Source organism: Anabrus simplex, chromosome 2 (genome assembly GCF_040414725.1).
Source record: "Anabrus simplex isolate iqAnaSimp1 chromosome 2, ASM4041472v1, whole genome shotgun sequence".
Lineage (NCBI taxonomy): Eukaryota > Metazoa > Arthropoda > Insecta > Orthoptera > Tettigoniidae > Anabrus > Anabrus simplex.
In genome coordinates this window covers 649,702,003-649,717,291 of record NC_090266.1, presented here as the reverse complement: position 1 = coordinate 649,717,291, position 15,289 = coordinate 649,702,003, and the positions used below count along the sequence as shown (strand labels likewise).

At 38.7% G+C, this 15,289-nt stretch overlaps 1 protein-coding gene across 3 annotated transcripts in view; it reads left to right on the top strand.

Moving 5' to 3' along the window:
- The window catches only part of LOC136864311 (mucolipin-3), a 226,723-nt gene extending 211,747 nt beyond the window's left edge, over window positions 1-14,976 (top strand). For 2 of the 3 annotated variants that reach the window (XR_010859293.2, XM_067141128.2), the window contains one exon: window positions 14,562-14,976. Coding sequence is in view for 1 of the 3 variants with exons in the window: in XM_067141128.2 (XP_066997229.2) it covers window positions 14,562-14,649 (88 nt within the window). In the remaining 2 variants the exon portion in view is untranslated. Of the gene's footprint in view, window positions 1-8,670; window positions 8,748-14,561 lie in introns of all 3 variants that reach the window. The other variant, XR_010859294.2, reaches the window with a different exon arrangement.
- The last annotated feature ends 313 nt before the right edge of the window (window positions 14,977-15,289 follow it).

Here is a 15,289-nt window from a genome sequence, read left to right as displayed (position 1 = left end):
ATGACCCGGAAATACATGAACAGAAACATTAACAAATGGTTACCTCAACTATTAAAGTGAAATACAATTTTGTGAGAAAACACAATTACTCCACTTACTGGGAGACTGATGAAGTTTGTTTAGTGTAAACCTGACATTGTCCGCAACTGATTCGACCTCCTGAGACCGTGCGTCTTTTCGTAGGGAGTAATTCACGATCTGTATTTTCTTGAATGCACCTGAAAATAACCCAGTTTTCTAAATCCTATGCATACTGAATATCCCTGCTCTGCAATCCAACATGTCATTGCTTCCAGATATGCTTCCCAGCTTGCTGAAGAAATGCTCTGCTGGGTCACTGTTAAATGACCTATTAAGGACAAAATGGAAGTGGGAGATGATGTCAGAAGAATAGCTTCAAATGTTTCTTTGCTCAAGAATGTCATTCCGTGCATATTACTCGACTCTTTTACCCTTTCAAGGTTTGCCAGGAAATCCTTTTAACTATTCCAATCTCTTGTCACTTATATTGAAACGGTGCATGTTCTCTGGCTATAAGTGCTGCAAATTAGTGCTACTTACATCATTGATTTCAAACCATTTCTTTACCATTTTTAGGAATGCATTTGTTGCACCATTACTCTGAAAAGCCCATCGTTGAAAGTGGATACTGTTGTCTTTCAGATATTGAAAACCAGTAATGGTCTCCGATGAAAATATATCCTGTTTTACATTCATTTTTTCAAAATTTGTTGGTGCCATGTGTTTTCCAGTTAAGAAAGGAACTGATTTAATTACTTCTTTGGACTGCATGTGGCATTAATTTTTTATATAGTTGCCACTAATTTCTTCTTCCTCATTGTACATGGTCTTCCCTAAAAGTGATGTCCTGATGTTTTTAAGAATGTTGACACTAGTCAAAGGCTGGGAATAGAGGTCAGACTTGATTGGTAGGGTGAGAAATCTGAGACTTCAATATTTTTCCATTTGATAGTCTTTTCATCACATTCACATTGTCTTCTGGTTATCTGTGACCTATCTTAAAATTGCAAAACAATAGTTTCAACCTGTTTGATGACTGACAATGTGAGATTGTACAGTTCAACGCCAGACAGCCTCGTCGAAGAGAAATAGGCAATGGGGAGTTCGTAGGAGATCGATATACCACATATAAGAAAGCATAATAAACTGCTGGCAAGAGCTGGCTGTTTTCCACTGCTCTCTATTGAAATGGACGTACTGCCAGACTCTATACATTTCCTAGCTTCGGCACGAGTTGATATATCCTTATGACCAAAAAATGTGTCCAACTTCTTGTCATATAACAATTGCTGCTTTATTGCAATTTCATCAGTAATCAGGGAGCACACTTTTTCGGCCTCATTCATTCTTTCAGTTTGTACAAGAAGTCTCTTTGACGAGATCTGTGACTCCTGTTTGGCACGATGAGTGTCCTGTGTAATGACTCGGTGTGCTCCTAGAAGGCAACTTGAATAAATAACTTTGTGCGTAAGCATAACCCTTCGGAGAAATAAATTGCCAGACAATGCATTGATGTATGTAATTTTCTGTCCAATGGTGTGACAACTTGTTATAATTCAAAATCTGATCCAGTATGAATGAGGTCTTACAGTCTTCAGGATTGCGCTTATTGGAGTCCATTGTTCCTTTTAAATTAGTACGACTGATTTCTGAACTTGTCCATCTTGGCTTTCTCTATTTCCAAATCAGGTTCCAGCTTCTTTATTTTCTGATTGGCATGCCACAATTTCACCCTCAAACGGTTTCCTTCGTTGTTGGCATCAAAACCTGTATTGCTTGTCTGTACTCCAATAGACTTACTGGCACTATCTGCCAGCTGACCCACTTTAAGCATTGTTATCGTAAACTTGATTCATCATCAACATTCCCGTCTCTCTTCCTCTTCTTTCCAGTGTTTTGCCTTAGTTCATATTTCCTTACCAGTCTCCTTTCTAGTGTTGATTTTGGCATCGTATTCTCGGGATAATCTTTAAATACGGAAGGAACAACATTTTCTTTCAATTTCCTTATTTTTAGTCCAGGATGATAATCTGCTTCAGAAAAATGCAGACTATACAGATGTTCTGGATTCAAAAATTGGAAAAAAATTGTTCCGTGACTGGTTTTCTGGCCATTTCTGTCTTAGGTCTGCATCACGTGGGAATTCGTGAAACTAAATGCCTTTACTTTTCCTGCTCTGGCTTTTGCAATACCGCACACAGCAATAAACCATTGTGTAAATAATATGCCGATACTGGTACCTACAAATGAAAAGCATATACTTTAATTAGATGATTGGCAGCTTTCATTTTATAAGTAGGCCACTCATTATATTAACTGAATACAAAATATTCTACTAGGTGGCCTGGTCTTAATTCAGTTAAAGTAATAGTGGTGTGAATTAATTATGACCTAAGGTGGGCGTGCAGTTGAAGATGCACATGAATATTATAACATTTTACTGGGCGAGTTGGCCGTGCGGTTAGGGGCGGACTGCTGTGAGCTTGGATCCGGGAGATACCGGGTTCGAATCCCACTGTCGGCAGCCCTGAAGATGGTTTTCCATGGTTTCCCATTTTCACACCAGGTAATTAATTAAGGCCACAGCCGCTTCCTTCCAACTCCTAGGCCTTTCCTATCCCATTGTCGCCATAAGATCTATCTGTGTCGGCGTGACGTAAAGCCACTAGCAAAAATATAATATTTTAAATTTACATATGTATAGACTACTATATGTACAGACACCTTTCACTATTTCTGGAATTGTGTTAAATTCTCATACACACTTCTGAAGACAACTGTAGTATTTCACACCAAACCACACGCAATACATACTATTACAGTATAAAATACCAGCTAATTACAACTTAAAACCACGGTCTCAGCGTTTAGCAACAGATTCCCTATATCTTGCGTACGCAGTGAGATGACATCATACTAGCGCTCCTGCGGGAAATACAGTAACAGTCACATATTTGCTCGAAAGCACAGAAAGTGTGGAGATGTGTGTAGAGCATAGCAGAAGATGACACTGTTACTGACCTGTCTGTCTGCTTTTTGCAATGTTTAATGCGGATTTCAGTCTGCAGGAGTCTATGTTGAGTTGCAGCCGATTCCTGCAGTTGAAAATATCTCCCAACTGCTAGGATGTTCTAACACTGTGCAATCCTATGTTTTCCTTAAAAATTTGATGCCATGTTTGGCTTTTTTTTTTTTTTTTTTAATACAAAGTATTATTTCATACATTTCCTACAACGTTCGTTCTTTCTTTCCTTCTTTCTATTTTTCTTTCTTTGGTCCGACTCGTTGGCTGAATGGTCAGCGTACTGGCCTTCGGTTCAGAGGGTCCCGGGTTCAATTCCCGGCCGGGTTGGGGATTTTAACCTTCATTGGTTAATTCCAATGGCCCGGAGGCTGAGTGCTTGTGCTATCCCCAATATCCCTGCACTTCACACATCACACATAACACTATCCTGCACCACAATAACACGCAGTTACCTACACATGGCAGATGCCGCCCGCCCTCATCGGAGGGTCTACCTTACAAGGGCTGCACTCTGCTAGAAATAGCCACACGAAAAAAGAAAAAAAACTTTACAGACCTTTATAGTGCCCTTGATCTCTTGTGAATACAGGTAGTAATCAATCTGACTGTTATTTCCACCACTATTGTAAGTCACCAGATGTTGAGGTTGTTGCTTGTAGCATGTATTCAGGATGACCAAATCATGAGCTTTGGCAAATTAGACATATTTTCTACAAACCATTAAACATGAATTCACATTAACTGACATTCTGTCAGCTAATGGCTAAGAAGGCTAATTTAATGTGGATTCTGATTTATCTGCCTGTTCTTCATTCTTTATTTTTTTTTTATTTTTTATATAACCACAATGTTGAACATGATGCTGCCATGTCCATGAAGAATTTCCAAAGTCGTTATCTAGATGTCGACTGACATAGAATTCTTCGAATGGAGTTCTTCAACTTTACACACACAGCAACCCAATTGTTGGCTGAAAATTGCTGGCTGAACCCTTACAAACTGAAACAAATAGATATAGGAAGTATGAGAGTGGGGGACATGAGATCCACTTGAATAGAGTTAGTTGTTTATCTTATTGCAGATAGCAATTTAAAGCAGTTGGTAATGGTTCGCAAAGAAACTCCACACTGTCAAACTCTTTCAGATACCAGAAGATTTCTGGCTTTTTCTTTTTATAAAAATGCTTCAGCTTCTGGTTTGTGGGTTGAATCATGCCAGTCATACTTGGAGTAAAGCCAAGCTTCTTGCTTTTGTTGGCCATATTTTAGAGTGAATGGAACAAGTTGGCTATAAGTATCCAAATAGTCTGCACAGGGGGGATGGTGGTGGTGGTGGTTTCACATTCCTTCATGAAGTGTCATATTGAAGATGCCAAAATACCAGAATTGAGCTCTGGGAAGGGGTTCTTTAATGTGCAGTAAATTGTTATTCATTCATATCTCCATTTAATCAACCTTAAATGCCAATCAACTGTTCTAGGATTTGAGTTTGCTATCATGAACATGGAAAGGTAGTTCCTAATCTACTTTCCTACTCAGCTAGTTAATTAAGTAGACATCTTTAAAACAGCTAAGGCCAGATTTTTTGAAGATGTCAGAATTTCCTGAAAAAGGTGCAAGTTTCTCTTTCCTTAGTTTGTCCCTATAACACTTTCTCTCTTCAAAAATGTATCCTTTGTCTAGGATTAACTTCAAGAACAAACCACATGCATTTACATTAAAAAATCACAAGACTCGTTGCATCATTCTCACTGACATCCATGTGTTGGAAGTATGGTGACCAAATATTCTGTTTGTTTTTTAAAATCTATCCAAGCAACCAATGGCAGCTAATAAGTGCAGGTTTAATTGTGTGCTGTTTTACATACATTCAGTATTTTATTAATATGGATGCAAGAGTAACCAAAGTAGTCTGTAGACCTGATTATTTAATATTGATCAAAATACATCTTTGTATTAACCAACTTCAAGGGGGTCCCAACCCAAAAAATATTTAGGAGGGCCAGGTCCATGCTCCCAGAGTTGTTGAAGTTTGACTCCTAGGAACAATTCCTTTATCAATTTCCACTGCAGATAGGTCATTTTTGAATCTAAGACGACTTAAAAACTATTCAAGGTCAAAAATAACTTCCAATTGTCTAAACCATCTTGCAATCCTGAACATTCATTGTGAGAAGTCAAACTCTTTGAACATGAATTCTATAGCTAGTGACATCCTTTATAAGGGTACAGATATGCAAGTCAACTTTTGCTGTAAAAAAAAAAAAAACTGAATTTTATTTGAGCAAACGAGTTTATAATTTATTATACCATCATAATCCTGCAGTGGAGATAAGTGTAATAATTATTATAGGGCAGTTGAAATAAATGGGGAGAAAACTCTATTCACTGTTTCTTTCGATGTTTCCTGTTAACAAGATTATGGGGATGACTGTAAAGACCCTTAGCTGAAACTGAAACCCAAGCCTTAACTGTATATGGCTATGAATGTATTTTAGGTGAAAATAGACAGTAATACGACAGTGAACAATAGGAAGATAGTTCAACTCTTATAATTTCTGTAATCAAAATAACTTGAATACAGGTTGGTTATAATTAAACTTTCGTTACTTGAACTAGTGTAGACAGAAAACTATGTACCATATTGGTACCCAACTTTGTAGGAATGATGTTCAGACTGTGTGCTGCAGGATTTGCGTTGTCAGTATTTTAGTGTCATGACTTGCTGTTACGCGCTGGTACTGGTAGGGTGACGTAGGGTTGAAACACAAGCATTATAGTTGCAGACAGTCAACACGGCTCTGGACAAGGTGAGCAGGGCTTTACTCGTAAAGCTGTTTTATCAAAATAACAGCAATAGTGCTGCTGCTCTTCGCAGGTATAGACGCAATAAGGGAATATGGAGAGGTCCTCTTTCCGCACCAGGGTTGAACATAATTCGGAAGTTCGAATTAACCGGGAGAGGCCGATGGTCAATTGCGCAACAGATTATTGAAGCTATTGTTGCCATGGCTGGAAATGCTTGACGCATTGTGCGATCTTCAAACAGTGCACGAGCTGTCACAACTGCTGAACAGTCCGTGGTCCACCATTCGAAAAATGCTGCAAACAGTTATGAAATTTTGTCCGTTCAAACTTCACCGTACTCGCCAACTGTTGCCACGTGATGCAGACATTCGAGTGGACTTTGTTCTTATGTTTCTTGCAAGGGTTCAAATTGACATGTGGTCATGGAACATTTTGTAGAGTAATGAAGCATACTTTACACTCTCTGAGGCAGTGAATACACACAACTGTCGCATTTGGGGATCATCACGGCCAACGAACTTTCATGAAGTGACCCTGCATAGTGAACGCATCACTGTGTGGTGTAGCTTTATGGCACAGTTCATAATTGGTCCATTTTTCTTTCAGGAACTTGGACACCAAGGACCCAAGATCACCAGATTTGAATCAGTGTGATTTCTGACTATTAGGTTACCTGAAGGACAGGTTTTATCAACAGGACACTAACACACGTTGGAGGTCGAAGATGAGCATAGCGAGGGAGGTAGCCAACATCCCACCTGAGATGTTTTGGGCTGCAGTAGAGCAATCTCTGGTGCAGTTCCTGGCTGGCTGGCTGGCTGTTGTGGATGCAGATGGTCGTCGCATTGAGCAATGTGAACGGAATGTGTTACTGTGATCTGCTTCGCCAACATGCGATCCCTGCTCTATGGGAGAGAGGTGCTTTGGACTAGACTGTTTTGATGCACTGAGCTCCACCTCACATTGCTCTTGAGGTTGCTCAGTTACTCTAACACATTTGGAGAAGACTGAATCATTGGCCGATCATTCCAAAGTGCATGGCCATTAAGATCACCAGATTTGAACCCATGTGATTTCTGTCTGTGGGGGTTATCTGAAGGACAGGGTTTATTAACAAGGGCACTAACACACGTTGGAGGTTGAAAATGAGCATAGCGAGGGAGGTAGCCATCATCCCACCCAAAATGTTTTGGGCAGCAGTAGAGTAATCTCTAGTGCGGTTCCAGGCTGTCGTGGATGTACATGGTCGTCACATTGAGCAACGTTTGTACCCTGGAATGTTAACATGGTACGCAATTAACAAATGTTACCCTGTCATATGAAAATTAAAATATGCTTCCTTCAATTGTTTGCTTGTTATTTCTCTTCCGCATATCCTTACAATTTTTTCCACCGAGTTTTGTTGTCCTCCAATCACTCTTTTTTTCATGGGGGCTCTTGCAGGTAGTGAAAGTTTAATTATAACCACGCTGTAAATTTCATTTGTTTCCATGATATAAACCCTTGTTCTTTATCCCTTTCATTACATATAAAAAATGTTATTACCTTTTTGTAGCTGTTGTCTTCACCAGAAGTTCATAAAATGATTTATTTAGCTTGTGGTAGTTGGGTAGAGTGGGGTAATCTGGATGTGAGATAACTTGGTGGTGGTGTCAGATGTACCATCTTTGAATGTAAATTTTAATTACTTTACAATTTTATTGTGAAAAGTATTTCATGACGGTGCTTTGTTCTTAATTACATGTGCTGGGCTGAGTGGCTCAGACGGTTGAGGCGCTGGCCTTCTCACCTTATATTGGCAGGTTCGATCCTGGCTCAGTCGGGTGGTATTTGAAGGTGCTCACATACGTCAGAGTCGTGTCGGTAGATTTAATGGCACATAAAAGAACTCCTACGGGATTAAATTCCTGCACCTCGGCGTCTCCGAAAACCATCAAAGTAGTTAGTGGGACGTAAAAACAAAATTATTATTATTTATTTATTACATGTTTCGGTATGATCGCAATTAAGCAGAAATTATTTATAAACTAAACACACTTTATATCTGGTGGCAAAAGGTACAAAAGAATGTTCGTACTTGACACGTGATACTTTTTTGTATTGTATGCTACAGTGATATAATTTGATTTAAAATGTCAAGCAAGTTCTCTGCTTTATTGTAGGTAAATGAGTGTATTATTGGAAAACAAATTAATTTTATTGAAAAATAAAGAACTTGCAGCTTTTTTTTTTCTTTTTTAATACAGTTCTAGATACAGCGTCTCCCCTACTAAACATTTACCCCAAAGGCAGTAAAAATTGGAACTGCAAGCAAATAATCATACATCACCAGATTATCCCGTGGTAGGGTAATTAGGATATTTCCCACTGCATCTGAACATTCCATCTACCAGCACCCAACTTGGCAGGTTTGATCCTGGCACAGTACGGTGGTATTCGAAGGTGCTCAAATACGTCAGCCTCATGTCAGTAGATTTACTGGCACATTAAAGAACTCCTGTGGGACTAAATTCTGGCACCTCGCTGTCACCGTAAAAGTACTTAGTGAGACGTAAAGCCAATAACATTATTCCATCTATTAACATCCAAAATTGGCATTAAAAATATTGTGCTTCTAGTGTGTGTACTTGACAACAAGTACTTCCAATTAGTTATATCTTGACCCCTTAACAATGTGAGCAACTTACGATTACAAACATGTACCACCAAATTAGCCCACTCTACCCTACATAACCTTCAAGGTTATTGCTGATCTGTTGTGCATTCATTTACAGTTTTTGGCGGGTAATAACATTTCTACTGTTGTTATTCTCACAGATGAGAAGTCTTGACTATCTGCTGTCCCGAGCCTCATGTTGGTAGTTACTGGAAACGTGCGTCTATTAGGTGGTGAAGTAAGTTCATTCCATGTAACCATGAATATTTGCATGTTGAAGCTGCCTGCACACCTGTTACAGGAAATAAATTGACAAGAGGGTCCACCTTTTCAGCGCAATATATCAGGTGATATTACATCAGTGTTGGGACTAGTTTCAACCACTTAGTGGCCATCTTCAGCCAAATAAAAATTAAACAGATTATGAGATAACTAAAACATACGTATAACAGACAAAGACAATATTGCAGAAATAATTATAACATTAAATTACATATAATAACAAAATTTATGGTTATGATCTTCTTGTCATATTGGCAAAGAAGTAAATCTGCAATGTCGATGTAGAACAAGCACCGACTTGCTGGAAGAAGCAGGCAGGCCATGTAACAATGGAGTGGGTAGGGAACAAGCACTGATTTGTTGTAGGAAGCAGGCACAGTGGTACAGTATTATTTGAAGGTGCTCAAATACATCAGCTTTGTGTCAATAGATTTACTGGCACGTTAAAGAACTCCTGTGGGACTAAATTCCAGCACCCCAGTGTCTCCGAAAACCATAAAAGTACTTAGTGGGATGTAAAGCCAATTTTTTTTTTTTTTTTTTTTTTTTTTACATCGTTATGCCCTACTCAGGAGCACGGTTGAACTTGCTTAGCTGATGTGTTGGCCTTCTTTTCCTCCCAAAATCTCTTCATCTTCTCGCTGAGCTTCTTCCTTCGTTCTTCTGTCCAAGTTATAGTAGCTCTGGTGTTGGGTTTGTCTTCAAAGTGGTGATTGTCGATTATTGTCGGTTATTATTATTATTATTATTATTATTATTATTATTATTATTATTATTCCATCTACTAACATCAAACATTGGCATTGCCTGCTTTGTACAAGAAGTCAGTGCTTGTTCCCTACTCACTCCTTTGTTACATGGCCTGCCTGCTTCTTCCAGCAAGTCATTGCTTGTTCTACATCAGACATTGCAGATTTACTTCTTAGCCAATATCATGACAAGATGATCATAACCATAAACTTTGTTATTATATGTAATTTAATGTTGTAATTATTCCTGCAACATTGTCTTTGACTGTTATACATATGTTTTAGTTATCACATTATGTGTTTAATTTTTATTTGGCTGAAGATGGCCACTAAGTGGCTGAAACTAGTCCCAACACTGATGTAATATCACTTACTTGATATATTGTATTGAAAATGTGGACCCTCTTGTCAATTTATTTCTTATAATTGCACTTCAATACGGACCAAAAATGAAATTTATAGCTTATAATAAATGCACACCTGTTATACAGCTGAGGTAGGGGAGTTGTTGAGATCACCAGAACCGAGGGTACGAACTCGTTTGATATATCGCAATCGTCTGCAGTATTTCTCTGAATTGATGGTCTCACCATTAGGAAACAATTCGCAGTATGGAATGCCTTTCCAGTCTCTCCCAAATGCAGAGCAGTACTCTCCTGAGTTGCAGACCTTGTTTAGGAACTGTTCCTGGAGGTTCACCTTTGTTTTCCACCATGATTTCTTTTTCACAGTGTGTCTGTAGCATAATGGTTAACGCTATTAGCTGCCGTCCTCGGAGGCCCGGTTAATTTCCGGTACCGGTGCTGCAAGGCATTTAAGGTTGGCGAGAGGGCTGGTATGTTGTTAAAATGGTGCACCCAGCTCGCCTCCATTGGTGATGTGCCTAAAAAGAGCTGCATCATCTTGGGACGAGGACAGAAGTTTACTATTGTACATAATCCAGTTCTCATAGGATATGGCTGATGGCCAGTCAAGGCTGAAACTAGTTCAGAGATTTAAAATGTAATGTAAATATTGTATAACATAGTATTGAAAAGGTGAACCATTATGACATAAGTTTAGTTATTATTGCATAATCCATTTCCCGTCACCAGTCATTTCAGAAAAGGATCATGTTGATTCCATCTCAACAAATATCACAGAGAGAATATTACTGTTCCAGCCTAGCGTTTACTATAGTCGTAACATTAAACAAAGCGTTCTGACAGCTGGCGCAGGAGGGAGGGGCTACTGGAGTGCCGTTGCTGAGAAATGAAAGGTTTGGTAACTCCAAGTGGACAGCAGGCTCATCTCCATGGCGACTGCAGTGGGTCTGCCCTCGTTTGCATGGCGACCATACCCCTACTCCCTTCTGTCCAGCCCGGTAGATAGTAAACAGACCCTCCCTGCCGCTAGCTGTCAGACTGCTTCTTTAATATTCGGACTGTAGTCCTCCCCTAGTTGCTTGCTACTAATATGAAGTGCTCAGATGGCAGTACCCTTCAGTACAGTGAATTGAAGGCCACCCACCTGGAAGTTCAGGTAGCTGGGGGGAGGCGAGAGACTGTAAGCTTGAATGCCTCCGAGCAAGGTGATAATGTGGGATGCTATGTGACAATTTTATTCTTATCTTGTGCATCGGCCCACTGTGGTTAATGTTTTTGTGTTAATTATGTAGTAATTTAAGTGTATAATTGTAATATTTGAGTTAATGGATTATGGCTAATAATATGGTCCAATTACCAAGCTGGATTTTCACCGCGAGGACCTTGTGAAAATAGTGTGGAATGTAATCAAGGATGCCTAGTTTCAACACTCACATGGAAATACTTGGAAGTCCACTTTGTTGACATCGTCTGTCAGTGCCACGATTGATGTTCCGTCACCAGAGGTAAACAAAAGCTGAGAAGGCAGGTCAGTACCTTATATTCTAAGGCTGTCCTTATCCTCTTGTCTTTGTGTTATCCCCTCCAGTGTGGAAACCTCAGAGGCAAAAGCTCAAAGATCACGGTTTTAAGCACAGTGTACTCGCTCAGAAACCTTTGTAGAGAATTTCATTACTCAACAACATTATAATTTGTTTGAAATTAAATTATGGTATGAAGATAAGGGTACGCTAATGTCGAGGTTTGATAGCGTGCATTCAGAATTAAAACTAGATGATAAGACGAACTAGTGCATGATCAGACATGTGCAGAGTTTGAAACTAAATACTGCAAAATAAAGGATGAAATGAGTAGAATAATAGTCGGCTTTGAAGAGGCATAATGCCAGTAGGTAGGTTCGGGTAGAACCCAGGTTAGCAGCATTGCAAGTTTGAAGTAGCCAGCTATTAACTTTCCTCATTTTGACAGGAAATACGAAAACTGGTTCTCATTCACGGACAGTTTTCAGGTTATGATCCACAACAACAATAATCTACCAGGTATCCAGAAATTTCACTACTGAGCATCTGTTCTCAAGGGCCCAGCCAACCAGTTAATTTAAAATCCTCCCATCACAGAGGCTAATTACAAGGTAGCATGGAAAATGTTTAAGGACGGATTTGAAAACAAAAAAAGCTAATAGCACACATTAAAGAGCTCTTAACTCTAAAATCGGTCTCCAATGAAACAGCTACAGAATTATGGTACTCTTCACACATTCATTAATCATTTGAATACACTTGGGGCCTTAGAACTTAACATCTCACTGCATGAAGTTACATTAACTCAACTGTATGTTCGGGGACTTGGATGTTTGCACTAGGCAAGACTAGGAATTATCACAGGCTGGTACTTAGGTTCCATCACTTGATGACTCTGTCATTTGCTGAGGACAAACAGCAAGCACTGGAGAAATTCCCTATCTCGCAACACACTACACCATTACACAGACGACAAGCTGATAGGAATAAATCTAAATCCCAAGGAGGTACTAGAACATGCTACACTTTTACCACCACTAGTCATATCAGGTGCCCCTGCTGTCATGGTAACCACCCTATATTTAAATGTAAAGGGTTTGTGGCTTTCATTGTGGAAGAGAAACTAGGAAAGTTAAGGAAATGGACTTGTGCTTTAACTGTTTGCGTACAGAGCATTCTACTAAACAGTGAAAATCGCGTGGCTGTAGTAAATTATGTAGTAGGAAGCATTGCACCTCATTCTATAATCCATCGGGTAGAGAGGAAGGTATAGCGCATCCAACTAGTCGCGCGCGCGCGCGCGCGCGCGCACACACACACACACACACACACAGCAATACAAGAGATCCTCTAGGGGTTCAGTTGTCCACTTCTTTTGTCAAGGTGTCTGCCAGCCACTTCTTGACAGTGGTAGGCAGGTAAATCTTTGCACTAAAAGTCCAGCTCAGCAAGTTAGGTCTGAAGAAAATTAGAAACCGTATACCAATCAGCAGTATAAATTCTTCTCTATCTCCGTCGCAGTACAGTGTTCAATTACAGTTGCAGTCTGCTGTAAGAAACTTCATTGTTACTATGTCTTGCTCAGTCTTTCCAATGCCTCCATCATTGACAAAAGTTAATTGAATCGGCGAGATTAAGAAGTTAAAAAAAATTCCATATTTTGGTCATTTTAATCTCGGAGCCAATTTGTAGCTTAGATTAAGCCTTGTCCATTGGTGCAGAGAAGGGAAACTTTCCTCCTGTAAGTACAAAGAAGTAACCAGTGCAAAATTTCATAGAGGTGAAGAAGAAAAACATCCCAGGAAAGTTTTCCTCTTAGATCTGTCACACCGTTATCTCTGCCGAACACTGCTATAATCGTAGTAGTTTCATTCCACAGAAGACGTTGTTTGTTGTCATGTTACCATTTTGTCGGTTAAGATTGTAGTATAGTGTGGTAAATGCCTAGATAATGTTTACATGTGAGTGTGACAGTCCAGTTAGGAAGAAGAGGATGGGTGGGAACATAAAGACTTTAAAACGGCTAGACTGAGTGGAGATGAGTTTGTGACAACTGGAGTTAGATTAGTGGAACAGGGGGAAAAACAAAAACGTGACCAAGAATATGTGTACTGAGTAGTTTGACAGATGCCACAGATAAAATCATTAGAATTGTGTATAGTATTGAAGTAACTCCTTCAGTCTTTCTCCATCAGTATTCCTAGATCTGCCAGTACAAGATTTTTTTTTTTTTTAAGAAAATATTTCAGACCAAAATCTTGAACTGCTTCTGGTTTATCCGACTAATTACAGTACCTTTGCTATAAATAGCAGAAATCTTCCTCTGGGGTTGTCCAATGGTTTTTCCTTTGTGATAGAGTATATGGTGGCAAAAATGCTGCTTTTAACTTTGTGTTGGTGAATGGTGAAATAGCTGGAGTGTAATAGATGCTTGCAATATCACACTTAACCAAATGAACAACTGCATTGCTTTACCCTGGATTGTGGTTATCTCGGCAACTTCTCTGCTTCCGCTGTATAGCAGGTGTGTGCAGCTTTCCATGGTTGGACAAAATGAACTTATTTTCCTACCTAATATGTCTGTTATTGTTTAGCATCTTCTAGTATTGTTATTTTACAATATTGCTTATTGTATGAGTAGACCTACAGTACTTCTGATAACGGGGTGTATTAGTGTGTTTTCTGTATGCACAAATGGTTAGCAAAGTATCTCTTTCAAGCTTAGATATAGGTCATTGCTGCCAGTTTAAACCAACCTTGGCTAATATAATGCACTCTGTTTCTTTTTGTGCTGAAGGCTAATACAATTAGGTGATAGTCTGTAAATTTTTGTGTTATGTTCCAATCCCTTTTGTTGCAAACATTTAAACATAACCTCAGATAGCATCAGAGTTCATAATTCACTGTGCAGTTGTAACGAACATAAGTGTGTAACTAATAAGGTTGGCCTGTATCTTGTAAGAACTGCAACATAAAGTTGAATGTGTAAACTAGAAAATATTGATCTTGTTCTGAAGAAGTAGAGTTTACTGAACATTGTTTCATGATTGTATGACATTTTTATGATCTAGTCTGTGCCTTTCCAAATCTATCTCTGTTTTAATGTTATTAGTTAAAAGTAAAACTTTGTTTTCAGGAAGAAGAAATATGCCTCATTTGAATACAATGGACAGCCAAAATATAAATCTCAGTCTTCAAATACTATGAGTGCCATTTGTGTTTAGAGCATATATTTGATTGCCCTTTACACTGTGTACCTTATACTTCATAAAATTAATACCTTTGTTATTTTTTGTATATGAATGATTGCGTACAAAATGTATTTAGTGATAATTTTTATAGATATTATATTTCCTGTTGAAGCTACCAGTTCATACTCTTCTACATTATGAAATAATGTGATAAAACAAATTGCCAGGTTATTGTGCAAAATAAGCTAGTCATATTGACATTGTTAGTTTCCTTTATTTTTCAAAGAATTAAATATTGTATTTGAGATTATATTTGCATGCCAATGATATGAATCACAGTAAAATGAACATTAAGTATCAGTTTGTTTTTATTTTCCTTTCCTTTTAATTTCCTGCCAGCTTTTTCCTGTAAGTAATGTGCCTATATATTAAGATAATTCTTATACACAGTATAAAACTTTGTTGTTTTCCTTCAATCTTACAGCATTTCTTTTCCTCCAAAAGCATAAATATGTCAGCCTTTCTTAATGTCTAACAGCCCAGAGGCTGGTTGAATCTTCAAGTAGTACTGCTGGAGGCTATATGGTTACAGGAAACGGCAAAAACTGATAGCATTGCTAAAATGAGGCATATTAGTCAAGATAAGTGAGGTAGTTTGCCTTTGCTTTCATCA